This window comes from Quercus lobata, chromosome 5, assembly GCF_001633185.2.
Source record: "Quercus lobata isolate SW786 chromosome 5, ValleyOak3.0 Primary Assembly, whole genome shotgun sequence".
Classification (NCBI taxonomy): Eukaryota; Viridiplantae; Streptophyta; class Magnoliopsida; order Fagales; family Fagaceae; genus Quercus; species Quercus lobata.
In genome coordinates, this window is record NC_044908.1 from 79393254 (window position 1) to 79416228 (window position 22975).

Here is a 22975-nt window from a genome sequence, read left to right on the forward strand (position 1 = left end):
TCTTTCCTTTGGTTCACATTGTCAAGTAGAATTGACTAGAAGCAACAGACAACATATAGCTCTGTTGATTACATATGCAGAGAAGTGTTAAGAGTCATGACACAACCTATACTTCTAGAAACTACAGAGGATTTGTATTCCTGTCACAATAGTACTACTCAGCCATTTTCCCTCGCAATCAAAGAAAAATTTGTCTATTAAATTTTCAGTACACGTTTTTTTTATTTTGACATTCCAAAATGAAATAGTTAGTCAAACAAGATTAAATGAAAAAAATTTAGGCACAATTACACTTTTAGTCCCTACATTTTGAAGTTTTTCCATTTTAGTCCCTACATTTTATTTTTTCCATTTTTAGTCCCTAAAACCAATTTACGCTTTCCGTTTTAGTCCTTTCCGTCAGTCAACCAACGGAAATAGCTGAGGTGGCAGCCGGAACAATTAAAATATTATAAAAAATGCCACATCACCCTGACAAATCAGCATATATATTTTAAAAATTAATTTATTAATTTTAATTAAATAAAAAAAATAAAAACATAATTAAAAATAATAAAATCAAACCTAAACCCAAAAAATCAAATCCAAGAACACAAATTCAGAATTAAAAACAATGAAATCAAATGCCTATGAACACAAGAACACAAACCCAGAAAATCAAACCCAAGAACATGAATTCAAAATTAAACCCATTGAATCAACTTCCTTTCCCACTTAAAATCAAATCAATAAATCTAACTCTTCTAACGTCCGTTAACCCATTAAAGCCAACTCATTTTTTTTTCTAAATTTTAGATTTGAATTGAGTAGGTGGGTCTTTAAAACTTTTGGGAATATAAAAACTCTTCGTTTTTTATTTTTTCCAATTTTACCTTTGAATCTGGCAATTGGCAAATATATTTCCTGGATGAGTACTTTGCTCGTCCACCAGAACACCCAACCCCACCAACTCGAACAGTGACCTCTCCTTTAGCTTCCACTCATCCTCGCCCAAAATGTTCAGCCGCAAATCGCCCTATCCCTCTCTTCCTACTACAGCAGCCTCTCGAGCTCCCTCTTCATCTCGGCCTCAATCGCCAGGAATTTTAGAGACTAGGATTTTATTTTTATTTTTTATAGTCTTTCACCTGTTTCTGAGTACTGATGCTTTGATGCTTGAAGGCGATGGCAGTGCTTGAATTCGACGGTGGCGATGGTAGATCTTGAAGGCGATGACGGCGATGACAGAGTTTGAAGACGACCTTTTACTCGCCTGGGTTTGTTGTTGTTGGTTGTGGCTTTTGCTCACTGGGGTTCACTTGTTGTGGGTTATGGCTTTTGATCGCCGGAGTTTGCCGCCGTGGGTTGAATCGATTTTGAGGCTTGGGTTTGAATGGGTTGTGGGTCTGAATAGGTTGTGGTTCTTAGGTTGGTTTTGAAGTTTCGACGGTGTGTGGCGTTGTTTTGGTGGTGGGTATAAATTTTGGTGGTTGTGGGTTGCTGTTGGTGGGTATAAATTTCATGTTCTTGGGTTTGATTTTCTGGGTTTGTGTTCTTGTGTTCATAGGCATTTGATTTCATTGTTTTTAATTCTGAATTTGTGTTCTTGGATTTGATTTTCTGGGTTTAGGTTTGATTTTATTATTTTTAATTATGTTTTTATTTTTTTTATTTAATTAAAATTAATAAATTAATTTTTAAAATATATATGCTGATTTGTCAGGGTGATGTGGCATTTTTTATAATATTTTAATTGTTCCGGCTGCCACATCAGCTATTTCCGTTGGTTGACTGACGGAAAGGACTAAAACGGAAAGCGTAAATTGGTTTTAGGGATTAAAAGTGGAAAAAATAAAATGTAGGGACTAAAATGGAAAAACTTCAAAATATAGGGACTAAAAGTGCAATTGTGCCAAAAATTTAATGATTAATTATGATCCCCCCTTAAGATGTTTGGTGACCAGGAGAACACTAAGCCTTGCACGCGTTGAGTCTGTGTCCAGTAAACAATACCATGTTGTTTCTTCTAGTTTCGTATTCTTCCTACTAAAGCAATACGGTGCCATTTTTTTATTCTCTTATTCTTATCACTAAAATAAACGACATCGTTTTGGTACTTCAACTAGAATAGTCACCAATTTGGTGAATCAAAACACGTTTAAAATAATATGGGCATGGTCTTTATTTCCAACTAACCGCGAACCCACACGTTGAGCGTAATAATTAGTTTTATGGTAGTTTTATTAAAAAAAAATTACAATTTAAACTAATCTAATAATGAGTAATGTATTTCGTAATTATATTTTTATTTATTATAACAACAATCATAAATGTAATATAAAAACAATCCAAAACACCAAAAAAACGTAAACTTAAAAAAATTAATAAAACTTAACAATGATTAATTGAACCAATATTAGAATAAAATTTTGTTTTTGATAATTTATTAAGATTATTTTCTTTGAAGAAATTATAATTTCGGCCACCCAAAACATATTACCAAATAAAAAATTATTAGCAAAATCTAAGAATTAAATTTCTATACATGCATTGTTATAAAATAATAATAATTAAAATAAAATTGTAAAAGTTAAAATTTGTCACCTATCTGATTATTTTCGTTTGGCTAATCTTTGCTTTTCTTTAAATAAATGGCATTATAGAGTACTTTTCCCACTACAAAGGATTAGAAAATAAACAAAAATTAGTAAAGTCTCATAGTTTAACATCTAAATTGAATACTATAAAAAATCATGCTATGTAACAGAATAAATAGCAAATTATCCAAATCATGCTATGTAATAAAATAATATTATATTTGTATATGCTATATTTAATTTTTTAGAACACAATAGGATAACATTTAACAATCAAAGAGAATAAAAAATTTATAAAAAAAAAAAAAAAAAAAAAAAAAAAAAAAAAGACAACAACAACATTAAAAGAAAAAAAAAACTAAATCGCATTAACCCAAAATAGAGTTTTAAAGAATATAAAAAATTATCAACCTAAAGTAGAGATGCAAGAAAAATAAAAAAATCCACCAAAAATTTAGAGGAGAGAGAGAGAGAGAGAGAGAGAGAGAGGAAACCTTTTTTTTTTTTTTTTGTGAGGGAAAACTATGCATAGAATAGAAGAGATAGTGGCAAATTTATAGTAAGAGAGTGTGAATAAGAAGAGACAAAAATAAAGGAAGATAAAGGGAAAGAGGAAGAATGATATTAATGTAGAGGGTAGTGGGGAGATGAAAAGGTAAGGGAGGAAGAAAGATTAAAGAAGTAGTGGGGAGATGAAATGGTAAAAGAGAGAGAAAGGTTGGAGAAGTGTAAATATTAAAAAAAAATGTTAAAATAATTATATATAAAAAAATAAAAAATAAAAATAAAAACCCTAAAGCTTGAAAGGCTTCAACTTTCTTTTTCTTTTTTCTTTTTTTTTTTTTTTTAAGCTGAAAAAGCTCACACAAAACTTTAAAGCTGAGCTGAAAAAGCTTTAGGTTGGGCTTGATAGTGAAACTAAATAAATAAGAGGTGAGCTAGATTAATTATACAGATTTATTAAATGGTGATAGTGGAAGTAAATAAATAAGTAGTGAGCTGGATTTATTATAGGGTGATAGTGGAAGTAAATAAATAAGTAGTGGGCTGCATTTATAGAGCAGAAAATTGTAAAAACCATTTTAAAATTGTAGGAAATTTTTTTTTTTTTTAAATGACGTGGCAGCTAATGTGACGCAACGTGAGAGCAACAGCAGCATTAAACACTACGCTTTAGCTTTTAGTAATATATAGATTTAATTACGAACTCCTAACCAATCAAAATGCAAAATATATCACAGTCAAAACACTATCTCCAAATTTCAATATCATCATTGAAATTTTTCAAGGAATAATTATGATAAACTTCATAAGGAAAGATCAAAAAAAAAAAATATATATATATATATATATATATAAGGCCTAATTGTAATCTATTGCAATTACTTTTGTCAATTATTTTGCAATCTCATGACAATTGGATATTGTTTCACGGCTATTATTACAATATAGTATATTATATTTATTATAATAATATATTATTGATCAACAAAAAATTATTACAATATATTAAAATAATTGACAAAAATAATTCAAGTCAAGTTATTGCAATAATATCTATGTTGTAATTGTTTATTGCTTCATGTTTGTCATTGTAATAAATTGCTATTAGGTTATTGCAATGAAATCTTTGTTGCAATAGGTTATCACTTCAAAATTTTGTGGCAATAAATTGCAAAAAATAATTGGTATCAATTTATTACAATGATTTCTTTGTTTTAAGTTATTGTAACAAAATTTCCTAGTACAGTAAGGTAATAAGTCATATATTGCAATAAAAAATAAAAAATAAAAATTATCAGATCTAATTATTGTTGATGCAATAACTTACCACTTTTAAGTTACTATTACAATAATCGTAATTTTTGTTGCATGAGAACTTAATGTAATAGAATTTGTTTTGGAATATTGGGGGAGCTAAAATTGATTTCCCTTACCATATCATGTAGCCGATACCATTGACTTCACCATATGCAGCGCATGAACAATTATGGAGACATATGCTCTCACAATTGTCATTTGAATCCTCTACCACCACCTTCGATTCCACAAAATCAGGTAGGTTCACACCCTTAAGTCAAGAAACACATCATCTTGATTAATTTCTTGTGTTAAATTATGGTATTAATTCCTTTGAAAATTTAGTTCAACTCTCCTTTGACACCAACTTGCCCAGTTGCCCTTAGACCATTGGCCAAGGTTTATTGGAACAAAGCCATCCATGCAACGGTAGATAGATGAGTTCAATGAATTGCAAATCAGAATTTTCCACACTTGTTGTAGATGTCACATTCTTCTGCTGGCAAAGACTTATTTCCAAAATCGATTCCCTATAAGTGCTTTAGATACCCATCCCAACTAATCCGAAACTTGGACATCTTCGATGCATTGAATTATGTATAAACAAAATATTTTTTCCATTATGTAGAGTAATTCTAAAACCATACTTATAGTTGGGTATCAAACTTGGAACACTAGTAAATACATTTCCATCCCAATGCCTGTTTCTCCACCTCATATGCTTTGCCTCCCATATCACCAGCTATGATGAGGCTTGATTATCAATCCCCATGGTGTAATTTCCTGGTGATAGATCACTGGGAGACTTCCATGAAGTGAAAGCACAATTCTCACCCATTTTGACTTTCACACTCATGTAAGCCATAAATGTATCTGTTGGATGAAAGAAGCTATGCCACAAGACTGATTCTTCGTTGCTGTTGTACATAACGAAATCTTAGTATTTGGAAAGAAAAGCTAATGAAATCTCCATACCGAAGATCATGGGTTATTCACTGTCAATTGTGTCCTTAAATGCCCTTTTGTGTTTGGTTTTGTGAGAATCTATTTTGTGCGTTCACATATAATTTTGTTTTTATTTGGTAGTAAGATGCACTTATCTGAATTTGATTAGTACATTTATTACTATAATTTAGTAAGTTGATTTACCTTTTTTTTTTGTTATTAGCGCACTTAATACTATAATTTAGTAAGTTGATTTACTTTTTTTTTTTTTTACCCTAAAAATAGTGAAGCTTTTGTTGGTTTCTTGTAGATTCACATGCGTAGGTTTCATCTTTCTAGACTTGCTTGTTTGATTTTCCTTAGTGTAATCATTGAAGCAACTGTCTCTCTTGTTAATTTGTCCCATAGAACACACCTTGGTTAGTGTTTTATTTTCTTGCCTAAAAGCATTAGTATTGGGGCTTGTATATGGTATATGTTGCTATATTGTTTAATGGTGGTGGTGGGTTTTTTGTTTGTGGTGGTGGTGGGTTTTGTGTTAATGATGGTGGCTGGATTTTTTGTTTATTGTGTGGTTGGTTTTTTGTGTTTATGGTGGTGATTGAGTTTTTTGTTGAATGTTGGTGTTGGGTTATTTGTTTATTATGATGGCTGGGTTTTTTGTTTATGGTAGTGACTGTGTTTCTGTGTTAATGGTGGTGACTGGGTTTTTTATTTATGGTGGTGTCTGAGGTTTTTTGTTGAATGTTAGTGGTGGGTTTTTTTGTTTATTGTGATGGTTGGGTTTTTTATTTATGGCAGTGGCTGAGTTTTTGTGTTAATGGTGGTGGCTGTGTTTTTTGTTTAATGGTGGTGGTGGTGGTGGGTTTTTTGTTTATGGTAGTGGCTGGGTTTTTGTATTAATGATGGTGGCTGTGCTTTTTGTTTAATGGTGGTGGTGGTTTTTGTGTTAATGGTGGTGGCTATGCTTTTTGTTTAATGGTGGTGGTTGGGTTTTTTTATTTATGGTAGTGGCTGGGTTTTTGTGTTAATGGTGGTGGCTGTGTTTTTTTGTTTAATAGTGGTGGTGGGTTTTTTGTTTATTGTGGTGGCTGAGTTTTTTGTTTATTGTAGTGACTAAGTTTTTGTGTTAATGGTGGTGGCTTTGTTTTTTGTTTAATGGTGGTGGTGGATTTTTTGTTTATGGTGGTGGATGTGGTTTTTGTTTAATGGTGGTGGCTAGTTTTTTTTTTTTAATAGTGTTGGCTAGATTTTTTATTCGTTGTGGTAGTTGGGTTTGTGTTTATGATAGCGGCTGGGTTTTTGTTTTGGATTTCATTTTATATGTTTTGTTTTAAATTGGGATTTTTTCTGCATTCTTTTTGATTTCTCCATGGTTTGTAATGTGGGTTTAGTTTTTATTTGATGAGAATGTTGTGGGTCTTCTTTCTTTGATAGTTTGGCTTCATATGATGTTGCATTTTGAATATTTTGTCTAGTTTGTTATTGGGTATTCTATGAACTGTTTCTGCATTGTCTTACTAATAATAATCTTTTTTTGTTGTAGTACATCTTATCAAGGATATAGGTTTGTAGTCTAGTTTGTTATTGATGTATTTTCCTTTATACTTGTGCAGATATGGGATTGGTGGCAAAAAGATAGCTTTTGTGGGACTACTTGAACTCAAATAATTTTTTGTAAAGTTTGGAAGCCAAGACATCATTTTATATAAATGGTTGTAATAACTTTGTGAACATCTTTATTGCATTTTTAGAATGTATGGATGTTTTTTTTATGGATTTGGTTAGAAATGAATGGATGTTTGTTTTTATGGATTTGGTTAGAAATGAACAGGTTAATGTAATGGCAAGTAAATGTAAAGAATATTAATACAAAAAATAAAATTGGTGACATAATTTTCATCGCCATATTTGACTATAAGCAGAAATTAGTGACGAAATAATTCATCACCTGATCTATTGAAATTAAAAAAAAAAAAAAAAAAAAAATCGGTGATGCAAAACTTTGTCACCTAATCTATTGAAATTGGAAAAAAAATACATTTGGTGACTAAATATTCCGTCATTGAAAATAAGGTTTAGTGATGAAAACATTAGGTGACGAAAAAATTTTGTCACCTATCATTTTTTATTGGTGACAAAAAAATTTCGTCACCTATCATTTTTTTATTGGTGACGAAACATTTTCGTCACCAATACATTCTGTGACGGAGCTTAGGTGACGAATGCTGTTTCGTCACCATTTCGTCACCATATGTATTCGGTGACAAAATAAGAACATATTGTGACGAAAGGTTTCGTCACCGTAGTCCACTTTTGTTGTAGTGCATGTCCACTGTGCAATATTAGCCATGTTCACTATGCAATATACTCTTAGACAAACGGTCAAAAAATGTTGTCCTTCATACTACAAAATTAATATTAGCCTGAAACAAAATCAAGTTACGTTTTGAACTTAAACAAACATAAGAAAATTTCACTATAATTGAACTTACCATTCATTACTTTTTACATACCAAAAAAGTTTTGTGTTTGCAGGCAAGCATTTATATTTTCAACACATGGAGTTAGTGCATAATTGTACCTAACTTCATTTCCCTGTGTATATATATAAACAAATAAATTTATTTTATAAACATGTAAGAGAACATTTATTTTTTACTTAACCAATATTCACAAGATTTGACACTTGAGACGACAATGGAGTGAAGGTGGTATTAATGAATGCTATCAATGTAATCACAATGATTATAAGAGTAAAAATCTAAGAAATATTCTAGCTATTTACGACTACAAAACATAAAAAGTATAAACAAATAAGTTTATTCAAAATTTCATGTATGAAAACATTTACATGTTACCTGACAGACATTTGCATCATTTGATACTTGAGACAATGATGGAGTTAATGGTGCCTATGTAATCACAATGATTATAAGAGAGAAAATTTACATTATCATCTAATTACTTATAAATTATAATTGCAAAACAAGTAAAAATGTAAATTTATTCAAAATATGACAACGTTTACATTTTACCTGACCAACATCCGCATAATTTGATACTTGAGACAATAATGGAGTTAATGGTGCCTAAGTAATCATAATGATTATGAAAGAGAGTTTAAGAAATCATCTAATTACTTGTAAGTGCAAAACATGTTAACAAGTAAGTTTACTCTTAAGAATGATGTGAAACTAGTTTGGTAACTATGAATTGGTCCTAATTCAGAGGTCATCATTGGTGTGGAAAGGTTGATAGGATAAGTTAGCTATATCAAAAAAAAAAAAAAATGAAAATCTTATTAATAAATTCACAAATGAAAAGGCAAGTGTAGTACAACTTCCAATTGCACAAATTATCTATAAGTTATTCCACAACAACAACAACAACAACAACAACAACAAAAAACTCTTACTTGATGTAAATAATGTTCTCCATGTGAGTCATAATTATTGTATTGTATGTTAGGAGCAAAACTAAGTTCCTATATGAAAGACATAAATATTATTATTAGCCAAAACAATATAAAAGTTTTACAAATAATGGAAACTTAGTAGAGGATAAAAATAAATAAATAATATTTTCTTTGGAAAACTGTTTACTAACCTCATCATTTAATTCAGCTCTACCCTTCTTCTTCTTTTGCTTCTCAACCCAACTTTTCTTTCGTTCTCCACCCTTGCGACCTTCTTTTTTGCGACCTTCTTTTTTCTTAAGACCTTTAACCCTTTCAACCAATTTTTCCAAATGTTGGTTAGGATCAAGATTTTTATTACCACTACACAATGGCATTTGATGGGGCAATTGATGATCAGCCACATTTTTTGTCACAATATCTTCAACATTTTTTTTCATATTCCTCTATCATCTTCTCTATTAAAGCAAATGCCTCTTCATTGTCTGCTGCTCGAGAAGCTAACCGAACCAACTTGGAACATAATCTTCTATACCGCTGTGCAGCAGTCAAGTTGACATCCTCTTCCACATTTATTCTTCTATTGTCCAAGATACATCCACTTTTTGCCTCTCTTGTCCATCTTTTTAAAATGTATATATCAGAAATTGTCTTTATATCAAGGGAATCAAAGACTTTCAGAACATGACAACATAAAATCCCAATTATTTCAAACTTTCTACAACTACATGAAAATGTCTTATCTTCAGTATCATAAGATACTATGTACTCACCAAGCTTATGCAAAAACTCAATAGTGTATGTATGCACTAATAAGTTCTCTTGGCGATTTTTTATCCTTGCTGCTGATGCCAAGTCATATTGATCATGAAGCATTCGAAATATTGTAGGTGTGTACATTTGTACTGCTTGCTTCAACAAGGGAGAATTTTTCAAGCCCAACTGGGGAAATTTTTGTCTAGCATTAAATTTAGCTTGTAACTCTTTTTCTCATTTTTGCTCAATCACTCGATCAAAATGTGCAAAAAATTATGCTACATCCAAATCAAATTTCAAATAATCTTTCAAATCTCCATTCAAACTTTCACTGAGGTACTTCACATTCCTAATGTAAATTCATTCTTCATGTAACACTTTGTCCATTTTCCTTTCAATTTGTAGATACTATCCAACCAACTACGATCATGAATAGTATAAGTGTCAATCATGTCCTCCCATGTTTTTTCAAACTCAATTTCATCATTAAACTCAAACATACAAGTTTTTAAAAACTTGAAGAAAAGAACCATCTTTCATCAAATTCCCCAAATGTTTTATCCCATTCTGCATTATGTGCCAAGTACATAATCCATGGTAAGTGTTAGGCATTACCTCATTCAATGCCTTTACCATTGTAGGATCTTGATTTGTAAAAATTGTTTTAGGTCTTTTAACTGCATGTGCAACTAGAAAGCTTTCGAAAAGCCACTTAAATGAATCCACTGTTTCATCATATAAAAGAGTAGCCCCAAAAACCGTTAACCCTCTATGGTGATTAAAACCGATAAACACCCCTAACGGTCTTAACTCTTTATTAGTATCATATGTAGTGTCAAATGTCACCACATCACCAAAATTAGCATAATTAATAATCATTCTAGCATAAGCCCAAAAAATGTTTGTAATCTGCTCAACATTATCTAATTGTACTGCATATTAAAAGGATGGATTTGTAGTCAATTGTTCCTGAAAGTATCCTAATAAGCATGCAGCTTAACCATAAATCAAATTTTTTTGCCGTCTTGTTCTAAGATAATTATGCTGATCAAGCCCAGTGAATCCAAGATTAGCTCTCCCACCAACCTCTCTACTCATTAACTCATGTGCTGCTTTTGACTTGATTCCAGAAGAGGATGCTAACTCAATCAATCTTGCATGAACTTCTGAGATTTTCCGTTGATATCTCATCATATAAACTGTTTCTGATAGATGAAGAGTGTGATTATATTCTTTAATAAAATCAACCACTTTATACTTTCCAGTTTCTCGCACTAATGAAACATATAGCTTTACAGGACAATTAGTCCTTGTATCATCTCGATTACAAGTGTGAATCATATCTTCTTTTTCTGGACCTCGAATGCCCTGCTTTGCACATACAAATCCCCTTGATGTTATCTTTCCATCCTTCTTACTTTTATTTCTGTAATGTTTTCTAACATCAAAGCCCATTTGCCTTCCATATTTTAGCCAAAATTCTCATGCATCTTCTAATGTATCGAATTCCATACCAACTCTAGGACTCAAATCTTCATTGGCATCCATGACTCTAGGACTCAAATCTTCATTGACATCCATGAATCTAGGACTCAAATTTTCATTGACATCCATGAATCTAGGACTCAAATTTTCATTGGCATCCATGTTTTGAGAGAATTCTCTTGTCACACTATGCAATGAATTAAAAAAATACTCATGTAATTAACAAACAAATGTACAAAATATCAACTATTATAAATATAGAAGAATGAATGTTTTTCATTAAAAATAAAGGCTGAAAATTTGTGTACCAATATTGTGCTTATCATATATAAGAATTACAACAAATCAATATATGATCATGAGAGATGATGACCCAATTGATAGAGGGAAATTTCAAGCTAAATTTTTTTAAGAAACTATTAAAGTGTATCATACCTATACAAAGACAAACTTTCAATTATCAAAATTTTATCTCAAAAAAAAATATTTATCAAAATTTTCTATCCCTATGACAATAAATTTTTATCACTAAATTCTGACTGCAAACTTTAAAGGCAAAGATTAAAACACTACAGTTTAAATACAATGAGGACCTAAAACCATAGAATTCAAGCAATGTAGTAGTAAAATAGGGATTTTATACACCTGGGTTTTATCCATACGAGCTTTAGCAAGCCAATTTATTGAATCAATCATCTTCTTTGGTTTATTCCTTATTGTCCATTTTGTTCTTGTAAGAAGGTTCCTATCATTTTATGAAAACACTTTTTTAATGAATATTATTCTGTATAAGGAACCTGAAACAACACGAAGAATCCAATGCAAACAAGAATGAACATTTATGTCTCTCTTTTCTTTTGTTGTGAACTTGTGATGGCTAAGTATTTTACTATTGTTAAAATAAAATTAATCAGACAAAACCTAATAGGTTAAAGATTTTTATGGAGGAAGTGAAAGAAAAGGTTAGGGCTGTAGAAATGCAAAGGTGCAATAGCCTCATAAGGCGATTGGAAATAAAAATCAAAATTTCAAGAGCTTGGTTTCAATAGCCCCAACTATCTTGACCCTTGACCCAACTCTCCTTTTACCCAAAAAATATTTTATTATTATTATTATTATTATTATTATTATTATTATTATTATTATTATTATTATTTTGATTCAATGTATACAAAAGAGAGAACTCACCTCCTTGAGTCAGTTGATGTCGGAAGCAACCAATCAAAGATGGACCTGCGATGACTATCACAAAGGGGATTTTGGGGATTTTCCGACGATACAATGGCCAAGTACCGTTGAAACCACAAATCTGGCCAGTGGCTTCGTTGCTTCAGAGAGACCTTCACTCCATGAGAGTTGGGACTTGGGACAGCTTCACACACGAGAAAAAGGGAGTGTGAGTGTTTGGGGGTTTGGTTTCAAATGCTAAGTTTCAGTGTTTAGGTATGAGCTGGAGCTGCTGTGACAATGGATTGATAGGGAGGCAGAGAATGGGTTAAAGGAGAGGCAGAGAGCGGCAGCTGCGCAGGGGAGAGAGAGAATTTTTTTTTTTGATTTTATGAAAGTTTACTCAAACTTACAAGAAACAATGGGCGGGCTGTGAAATTTTTTAAGGGTAAAATAGTCTTTTTGTTATTTGGTGAGGTGTCAAAGATTTAAGCCATTAAATTAAATCTATGGCTGAGAATTTAGGTATTGCACGAGAAATGAATCCATATATATATATATATATATATATATAATAGGAAAATTGATTAACACGTGTTGTGTGTAACATATACCTTTATAAATTTGGAAGGAAACTTTGTGAGCTAACTATGTCAATGTAGCGCATTTTATAGAAAATAATTCGAATGACATAAATACTTTCCATTCTAAGTGAAAGTATAATGGATTTGACTTCACAAATAATGAATAACTCTAGTAATAATACTTTCCATAAAAGTGAAAACCACACTCATGTTATAATGAAAAACCAAATATTTGGCAACCATATGAGCCCAAATAAGATAACCCATTATCTCTCAAAATAAATAAACCAAATATCTATATATTTTTTCCATGTTTGGTGACCGTGAGGACTCTATATATAATAATCTTCATCTTCTTATTAGGTCAAGTGATCAGCCAGACAAGTTTATCGGCTTTCATCTTCCCAATATTGTTGCTATGCTCTACTGGCCCAGGGAAGAATTAGTTTGATTTTTGCCACAGTTCTATTATTGGGTTTGTTCTTTCACTGTGAGAACGTTTGGGCAAAAACCTATTTCGTTGGATATGATCCAACTGGTTGGACCTTCAACATGGAAGATTGGCCCACTGGACAAAACTTCAAACCTAATGACACACTCGGTAAGTATGAACCATCATTTTCCTTTTTCTTTTTCCTTTTTTATTAAAGGAAAATTCGTTGGTACATAGTTGTATTAATAATCATATTTTAGATTAGATAATAAAAATTATGTCCTACACATTGTGGTTGAACTAAATGACTTAGTGTAATCCTTACTTATATTGTATTTGCTTTCACTATGTGGCTCACAAATTATTAGTCAATAGCCTCAATACTGATTATTGTTGACACTTTATTACGAAAGTTTTAACAAATTTAAAATATTATTTCAATTAAAATTTTTCTATTCATTTTTAACTTATTATGACATCCCAATCTAGTAACATATAAGATTAGATTAGTTCTATAATTTTTGTTCAAGTTGATTTTGTCTCTAAGTGCCCGTTTGTTTGCACTTTTATATGACAAAAAACACTTTTTACTTCAAAGTTCAAAAAACTAGGTATTTGGTGGGTATTAAAAAGTTGTTTTAGCAAGAAAGTTGTTTTTTCAAAAAGTGCAAGACTCCCAAAAAACCAAAGGACCTTCGGCCAGCTTTTGCAAAGAAGCTACTTCAACTTTCAGGAATTGTAGGTTCAATTACCAAATTGTCCACTTGTTTTATTAAAAACCCAACTTTACCCTTTGAAATCCCTTCAGACCATTATGCCAGAACGGATAACACCATATTCAATGAGACAAAAATATTATTAAAATAGTGATATTGATATTATTAAAAATAGATAACATTATTAAAGTAAGATAACATACTTGGTTCAAAAATTTTAGAATAACAAATAATTGATGCTAAAAAAACTAACATTATTAAAATAATACCAATAATAGTAATAGTAATAACAAATAATTATGACAATAATATAGTTATTATTATTAAGTAGTTTTTTTTTTTTAGTAAGTATTATGAAGTAGTTGATTTAAAAATGAAATTACCTCCCTTATATATACATTGTTCTTTTTGGTAATTTACCACTAAAACCACCATTTTTATAAGTGCTAGTAAAATAATCGGATTTTTCAAAAAGTACTTTTTAACAGTTTTTACCAAATACTTAATTTTTTTAAAAAGTCCAGTTTTATACTAACCTTTTTGAAAGACTCAGTATTTTGTCCTTGTTTCAATGCTACAGTGTTTTCATACAATTGAGGAGAGCACAATGTGATCGTTGTAGACAAACAAGGTTACGAACTTACGATACATGCAAAGCACCAGAAAATGCTTACGTACAAAGTAGTGGATTCGATTACATAATCCTTAACAAGGGAGAAAACTATGTCATTTGCAATTTTACTGGACATTGCGAGGCCAAAATGAAGATGGCTATTAATGTCTTGTAATCTGAGGAAAAAAAAAAGATCTTTGAATTGCCTTTTTTTATTTTTTTTATTTTTTTGGTTGTCAACAAGATTATCCAATGGAGTGATCAGTAAAAGTAATTAATGCTATGTTTTGAATATGTGAATTTGTGTGTGTGTGTGTGTGTGTGTTTTTTCTTTTTCAATAAGTGGTAGTTTACATGATCTACAAATCATTATTTGATTTTTTGGGTTTAATGGTGTAGTGTTTAGGTGAAGAAGGCCTTCACTGTTGAATATATTGGGAGTTTTTATGTAGAGTGGACTGGGCTTTAAGGATCTGTAGGGTTTGAGTCTCAATTGAAGTTAAATCTTAGTTGGGCTTTTGTGGTGTATTGGGTGAGTTTAATTGGGCTCGTATTTTAACCCAAAAAATTTCTTGACCGGGTTAATTTTAGTTGGATTTGAGAAGAGATTTTTGATTTTTTTTTTTAGAGTTTTAACTTATGGCGTCTGAATAATAGCCATTTAAGACCAAGACACCAATCAGTTTTTGGCTTGAACTCTAGAGTTAACGACTTTAATAGTGTACAGGGAACTTTTGATTTTAAGGCTGGGCTTAATAAGAAAAGTGTTATTGGGGTAATTTTCAAAGTTGGGCTGAGGGTGTTGACTATTTCAGATTGGGCCCTAATACTGAAAAATAAATAAATAAATAAATACAATATTGTTCGGGAAAAAGTTCTCTCCATGTATCATGATTCATTTGTATAGTAGAGGCACAAAAGAAGAAATAATAAAAAGTTCTTCGCTTGTGGGGATGAATGTAGAAAACATTGAAAATCAAAAGAAAGATACACAAAATGTGGAAGAAAAAGTAGAGGATCCTAAGGTGGGGATATCAACTCAGCAATTCATTGAGAGTATCTAATAATTTTTCATTCTAATGACCCATGTATGGTGATCACAGTCAACAAGGACCCAAAATTCAAAACTTTATGAGATGTGACACACAACTGCCCTACCTGTGAGTGCTCTAAATGTTGATTGTCATGTCATAAACCAATCTTAAAAATTATGTAATTAGTTTTGCTACTCTGTGGAGAACTGTACAACATAAAATCTGCAAAACATTTGTGAGGATTTATAACCAAAACAATTCTTCTATCATGCAAATCTATAAATAAATCTATAAACATTTGTAACCCAAACACCTCTTCTATCTTGCATCTAAAATAGTGACAGTAACCTCGTTAGCAGTATAAGGATTTTTTCCACTAGATGATGATGTATCCATTCCCATAGAAGAAGCTTCAGTGACAAAACCAGGTTCCTTGGGTTGGCGCACCATTGCATTCTCAGTTGACAACATCAATAACACAGATGACATAGTTGGTCTGTCTTCCACGCGTTGTTGCACACACAAAAGACCCACTTGGATACATCTTATCACTTCATTCTCAGAATATGATTCATCAATGAGTGCATCCATGAGTTCCAATGGTTTCCCTTCATTCCATAACTTCCATGCCTGAAACAGTTTCAATCATTTTTTAAAATTTGTCAGAATTGAAGACTGAAGTTCACATCAATAAAATTCAAGCTTAATTAGTTCTTATTCTTACATGTCCTAGTAGGTTGAGATCATGGCCAGGGTGATAAAATCCCCAGTTTTTCTTTCCGCTTATTATCTCTAATAGTAACACACCAAAGCTGAAGACATCTGATTTCACTGAAAAGTGCCCACTCATTGCATATTCTGGAGACATATAGCCACTACATGCCAAAACAAGAATTTCAGCATTTGTAAACAGGGAAATGCATTTTCAAAACATTCTTAGAAAACTCACTATGTTCCCATTACTCTCTTGGTCATTTGTTCTGTTTGTTCTGCTCCAAAAATTCTTGCTATGCCGAAGTCTGAGATTTTGGGGTTCATCTCATTGTCTAGTAAGATGTTGCTTGCTTTAAGATCCCTATGGATGATTCTTAACCTAGAGTCTTGATGAAGATATAGAAGTCCTCGTGCTATTCCCATAACGATGTCAAAGCGCATCTTCCAAGTCAACTTCTTTCTAGTCTCATCTAGAAAATCATATAATCAACAATGTTAATTCTCTTTTTCTTTATCAAAATATGATCTTTATCTTTTAGCACTATGCAAATGAAGCAAGCACACAATTAAGAATGATGAAACAAATCAAGTGTTAATCAAGCGTTAACGGCTCAAACCAAAGAGAAAGTTGTCCAAGCTTTTGTTTGGAAGATACTCATAGATTAGCATTCTTTCTTCTCTTTGAATGCAGCATCCCAAGAGCTTAACAAGATTACGGTGTTGAAGTTTCGCAATCACTATAACTTCATTCTTAAACTCATTGATGCCTTGTCCAGAATTTTGAGAAAGCCTCTTCACTGCAATTTCTTGTCCAGTTGGCAATACACCCTATGAGAATGGCATAAAATTAGTAATCCTATCATATACAAGGAAACATATAGCCTTATGTTCCCCAATTTGATATTTTGTGCTTAAGGTGCCTTCTCTCATGGCAAATTACCTTGTAGACAGGACCAAAGCCACCCTGTCCAATCTTATTTTTAAAGGAGAACTTGTCAGTAGCAGCAGAAACAGTCTCCAGATCAAAAAGAGGTAGCTCAAGGTCTTCCTCCTGAGTTTCTTCTGTGAAATCTCTATGGGAACTGTTTAAGCTTTCAGCTGCAACATACAAATTGATCAGCAAAAGAAAAGGATAAATTGATTGTACTTATTTTGGCAATCACAAGCACTGCCACTATAAATAACATGGCAGTATTTGGAAAGAATTTGTAAATGAATTTATACACCGCAACTCAATCAATCAAAATTGATAAATACATAAGTAAACTTAAAAATATATGCCAATTCAATTATTCATACAGCTCCCTAGAATTTCAATAAATTGTTCTAGCCATGAGATTTACAGCAGCAGACAGCAATTTTTACAACTAGTTTTCCACAAAACAAGCAACAGTGGAGCAAGCAAGCATAGTCCTTTAAATAAAATGTTTTGCATTCCCTTCAGTAGAGAGCAGTGAAACATCAAATATAAAGTTATATACAGGGGAAGCAGACAATGACAAATCAGGTTATTAAGAAGAAATTATTAAGCTAAGCTCCAAATTGGGGCAAGACACAAGCCAAAACAGGCACTTATTGCTTAACACATACTGGTATTTTTCAAGCCTTGTCCCACTAATTTGTCACTTATGCATATATGAAAAAGAACAACCATGTTTAGTAGTTTAACAGTTAAGGAAACCTAAATATGAACACAGAGCAGTTAATAACTCTGCCTTATTGAAAAATATCCATTCTTTTAGAAATTATTACCCTTAGAAAAATCATTCTATATTCAAAGTGACATACTGCAATTTTATTACACCCAAATGAAATTATGAAAGCTACTGAAATTTTTATTATTAATGAGATGGCATATCCCACTTAGATGCCCCTCTGTCAACCAAAGATTCCTATTATGCTAATGTAAACTGTAAGGGGTTAAGATAGGGGCAAAATTAAGCAAATAAGAGCTTCAATCAATATATTAACATCTTAAAGATTGATTAAGGTCCAAAAGATTTGAGCTATTTCATCAAACAATTTTATAAGAATAACAATACTAAGGCACTTTATGAGCTGTTTTACCTGTTCTCCATCTCCTTGCCCTTCTCATTCGGCAAGTGTACCAGCCAATGATGCCAACTAGAAGCATCCCAGTAACTGAACATATGATGCTAGTGACAATCACCTTCACTCGTCTATCCCTCTTAGCATCTGCAATTGCCTCTGAACACCAAAGAAGTTGACAGAGTGAATCATTTTTTCTAAAAATGATAGCCCCATTGTGAGTAGCATAGAAGTTGCTTTAAGTTTTAATCCACTTGGGTCATCAGTGCTCAAAAGATAACATAGCAGACTAGAAAATTCAGGCAAATTAAATATTAACGAGCCACAGATTATAAGGTCTGGCTATGCCAGCAAAGGTCCCTCATCCATTTAGTCCAAGGGACTTATGGTTCCCTATGACACTGTTTAGTTTACTTCATGAAAACGAAAAAGCTGCTTTACAATGAACTTTCAGATGTCAAATTACAGCAAGATAACTAAACTTATGCAAAAAGCTAGCTAAATTTACTTATCTTCTGAAGAATAAATTTCTACTAGCCATGAAGTCCATGTTCTGCCATAAAAATTATGATTATTATGTTATCCTAAAACCTGCACTCTGGAGGCTGAGCTCTGTGTGTGTGTGTGTATGTGAATTATTCAACTATCGCAATAAATCATTAATGAACATTACTTACCGAGTTCCTCTTTCGCCATTCTTATATAGAGATCATCCCCACCTCCTGAAAAATCTCTCATATCAAGCAAATCATCAAACCACAACACACAGTCTCCTCCATTTCCATGGATATCTATCACAGTAAAAGCCATACATGAACAATTCCCCAAACACACAGACCTACATTCCTCAAGGCTCAAATTCCTACTTGCCGCCAAATGCGAATTATCAGGCAACTTCATTCCTCCATACTTGACAAAGCCATCTCCATTCCCACAGTCCAATTCCCACTTCCTCACACACCCACCTGACCAATCAACCCGTGCCCAATCCACAGGTGACTTAGGCCTAAAACCATTCAAACACTCACATTTTGGACCATCATAGCAATTGCCATAAGGCCCACAAACCATATAGCTATCACAACTGTCCCTCTGAAGTGTAACCATTATAGCCCACTCATTGCTATTCTTACTCCATTGTAGGTACTGAATCAAACCATCTTGGGTCACCACAAACCTTGACAACAATGATTGGTCTACAATTTTGAATGTATAATAAACCTCCTCAATGCTTGAATTGAACATAGGAATGAACACAGGATTGGACCTCAGTGCAGCACTGCCACTGAACCTGGCTCCATCCCATGGACCCCACCTATTCCTCTTCTGTGTCCCTTTCCTCAACACCAACTGAGGTGTCTCAGGTGGGTCCAAACTAAAACTGAACTCCCCAACAGAGGGATCATTAGCAGATGACCATGATCTCATGTACATGTGAAGGCCATTTCTAAGCTTCCAACCGAGCTTCATGTCTGGCAACAAGGTGTCAGTTATGTAATCAAAACTTTGCCAAATATACCCTTCCGAATCACCATTATTTTCCTCTCTAAAAACTAGATTGCCATTATCCAATAGCTGCAAAATGGGACTTTTTAGTACCGCGGTGGCATTGACAGACCAAATAGCAACTGAACTATTAGCAAAAAGTGAGAACCCATTTGAGCCCATTGACAGTGACCCTGAAAGCCCAGGGATTGAGTTGTTTCTATTGGCGATCCAGACCACAGTAAGAGGGATATTCTTGTATGAAATGCCCAAATACCTGTTGCTTGAACTTGAACTGTCTGGGCTAAAGAACCCAAGCTCAAATCGTTGCCCAGATGACACCAAATTTTGGCCATCTTTAAGCACCTGGTTTGGTCTCAAGATGTCTGAAACTACTGTTGCTGCAGTGGAAGTTTGTGATGCTGAAGATAACCAGATGTAACAAAATGAGAGAAACAAAGAAAACCCCATTTTTGTTCAAGTTAAAATGGAGGAGTTCTTTTAACGATAATATTAAAATCATAGTGTATCATATGGCGTCTGGGTTCAACTTCTTGAGCTGGAAAAGTCAAAATAGACGAAAGCCAGTCGATAAATTGGGCTTAATAACTTCTCTGGAAAGTCAAACACGACTTTATGGTACTTTCACTTGTCAGTAGTGAGACCTGAGAGACGCCATGAAACCTGTTATACGGATGGCAATGATTCCGTAGCTTTCTCTTAGGTTCTTTTCATTGGTCAACATAAGACCATTTCTCTGTAGACTCTTAAATATTCAATTAATAACTACTTTTGATAGATGCCCACATTCAATCAACCACTATTGACCAATGTCTCTCGAAAAAAAAAAAAAAAAAATAGACACTGAAGGTCTGTTTGGATAGAATTTATTTTGCTTAAACTGAAAATTGAAAATACTGTAACAAAATAATTTTTAAATATGTGAATAATACTGCGAGACCCATTTTTAATGAAAAAGTTACTGAAAAATGGAATTTGTGAGTCCGTGAACAGTGCACGGATGTACTATTCACTGTGGAAAAGTCAACAAATGCTGCTGAAAAAAAAAATGTAGAAAACGTAAACACAGTTTCAGTGCTATCCAAACCCCCTCTCAATCAATTTTATAACATTTGTCTTTAAATATATATCATTAAATTTTATACTAAAATAACTAAAAAAATCATTCAATTGAACTAATGAAATTTTCAAAAACTTGAATGATGCAAAACTTGGAGGAATAAGTTCAACTCCAGACATATTTGAAACTATCTTGCTCTAACCTATTATGTGGCAATTATAAACACATTTCATGTGTAGTTTTAGTAACAAGATTTTTTTTAATGAATTAATAACTTTTTAATCGCCACACAACAAGTTTAAAAAGATAAATTCAAGCTTGTTTGATGTCAAATTTTATCAAATATTTAACAAATATAAGAGCATATTTTACAATAAAAACAGAATTGTGAAAAATAAAGTTATATCTCTATAACTATTAGACCAATTTTATTTTTTTTTAAACATCATTAGACTAATTCAAATATTTGGGGGGAACTCTTATTTTTATAGACTAAATTTTGAAAACATTAAAATAATTATATATATTTAAAAAATTTCAAAATTTTGGGGGGCCATGCCCCCCTACCCTTCAACATAGCTCTACCCTAAGTATGACTACATTCATGAGCACAAATAGCTAATAATTCACTATTCGAGATAATATAGAGTTACAACAATGTTTATCCATTTATAACAATGTTTATCCAAAATATAGAGTTAAAATACCTCTATTTTGTTTCACTTGTTGTCATTTAACAACTCAAAAAGTCACTTTATAACATTTAACATCTCACTTTATAATACACTCAATATCAAAACTTCTATTTTTTTTACAACTTCATTTAAATATTTTTTCTTTATTATTTTTTATTCCTTTTTTGTTTTTATTTTTTTCATCCTCTCTTCCTCTCGGTCTCACTGTTTCTCTCTCACTCTCTCCCTTTCAGTCTCACTGTCTCAACCCAGCAATCTTACCCACTACCAACCACCAGCCACCACAATTCCAACGACCACCACAACGATCAGAGACCCACGCCGATCAACCACCACAATCCTACCAATTTTTTATTCTTCCTCTCTTTGTCTCTCTCTCCACTGTGTCTCTCTTTCTCAACCCAGCGCCGCCGGCCACCATACCCACCCATATCACAACCACCACATACACCCACCATTGCCGTCACCAGCCAGATCCACCACAACCACAAACAACAATAGAGAAAAAAAACTGAGAAAGACCCAGATCACAGATAACTCCAAACAATACAAAAATCCATTTAGTTGTGCTAAAAACAAAAACAAAAACAAAAACAAAAAAAAACTAGAGGATCAAATTAACTTACCAAATTTCTACAGATCAAGACCAATTTTGTTTAGGAAAGAAAAGACTAGAGAGAAAAAAAGGGAGAGAATGAAATTTTCAGACAAGCAAGAATTGAAATAAATAGCTTACAGAGATTTGGAAGAGATTGGGAAGATGGAGGAGAGATGAGGTATGGTTTGACATACCTAAGGAAAGCTTGAGTCGGATGAGAGAGAGAGAGAGAGGAAAGCTTAGGGAGAAGAAACACGCACGACATATGAGAGAGTGGGAGAGAGAAAAAGAAAAAAATATATTAAAAAATTTTAGGTTATGTTTGGTAACCGTTTTTGTTTTCTATCTTCAAAATTTTGTTTTTGAGAATATAAAGAAAAAACAATTTTCTTTTATTTTTGAAATCAAAAACATGTTTGGTTAGTTGAAATTAAAAAGATAATTTTTTGAAGAAAAAATAGAAAATACTAAAATATGTTGTTATCAGGATTTAAACTCTAATACTAACTCATTAAATGAGATAGATTCATTAAATTAAATGCGTGTTTTCATTGACTTTTGAAAATTAGAAACTGAAAACAGCATTTTGTATATTTTCAAATTCCTTCACAAATTGAGTTTAGAGAACAATTTTTGTTTTCTATCCATTTTGAGTTGCCAAACAAGTTTTTTAGTCTCAAAAATAGAAAATTATTTTTGAAAACAGAAAATAAGGAGAAAAAACAGTTACCAAACATGCCTTTAGCATCTTGCTATAGTAGAGTCTCAAAAATGAGATTCTACTATAGCTCAATACTAAAAATTTTAAGATTTAGCATATTTGATG

General features: G+C 32.3%; 3 protein-coding genes across 4 annotated transcripts; all 3 read right to left on the reverse strand.

The window, feature by feature from the left end:
• Positions 1-8105: 8105 nt before the first annotated feature.
• LOC115991233 (protein FAR1-RELATED SEQUENCE 7-like) lies at positions 8106-9639 on the reverse strand. The gene is made up of 6 exons (XM_031114964.1): positions 9245-9639; positions 8931-9102; positions 8740-8808; positions 8360-8413; positions 8183-8236; positions 8106-8111 (listed from the first exon to the last, which is right to left on the reverse strand). Exons 1-6 carry the CDS (start codon positions 9637-9639, stop codon positions 8106-8108), a joined length of 750 nt encoding a protein of 249 aa, XP_030970824.1.
• Positions 9640-10491: 852 nt separating this feature from the next.
• Positions 10492-10950, reverse strand: LOC115991234 (protein FAR1-RELATED SEQUENCE 5-like). Its single transcript, XM_031114965.1, has one exon. The coding sequence runs from the start codon at positions 10948-10950 to the stop codon at positions 10492-10494; it is 459 nt and encodes a 152-aa protein (XP_030970825.1).
• A 4601-nt stretch (positions 10951-15551) lies between these two features.
• On the reverse strand, positions 15552-20325 carry LOC115988474 (G-type lectin S-receptor-like serine/threonine-protein kinase At4g27290). 2 transcript variants are annotated; one of them, XM_031112045.1, is made up of 7 exons: positions 18968-20325; positions 18309-18449; positions 17182-17339; positions 16859-17069; positions 16477-16711; positions 16252-16402; positions 15552-16157 (listed from the first exon to the last, which is right to left on the reverse strand). In XM_031112045.1, the coding sequence occupies exons 1-7, from the start codon at positions 20244-20246 to the stop codon at positions 15846-15848; spliced, it is 2487 nt and encodes an 828-aa protein (XP_030967905.1). In that variant the 5' UTR covers positions 20247-20325; the 3' UTR covers positions 15552-15845. The 2 variants fall into 2 exon arrangements, with proteins under 2 accessions (XP_030967905.1, XP_030967906.1); XM_031112046.1 differs by lacking the exon at positions 15552-16157 and having other exon boundaries at positions 16306-16385.
• Between the last annotated feature and the right edge of the window lie 2650 nt (positions 20326-22975).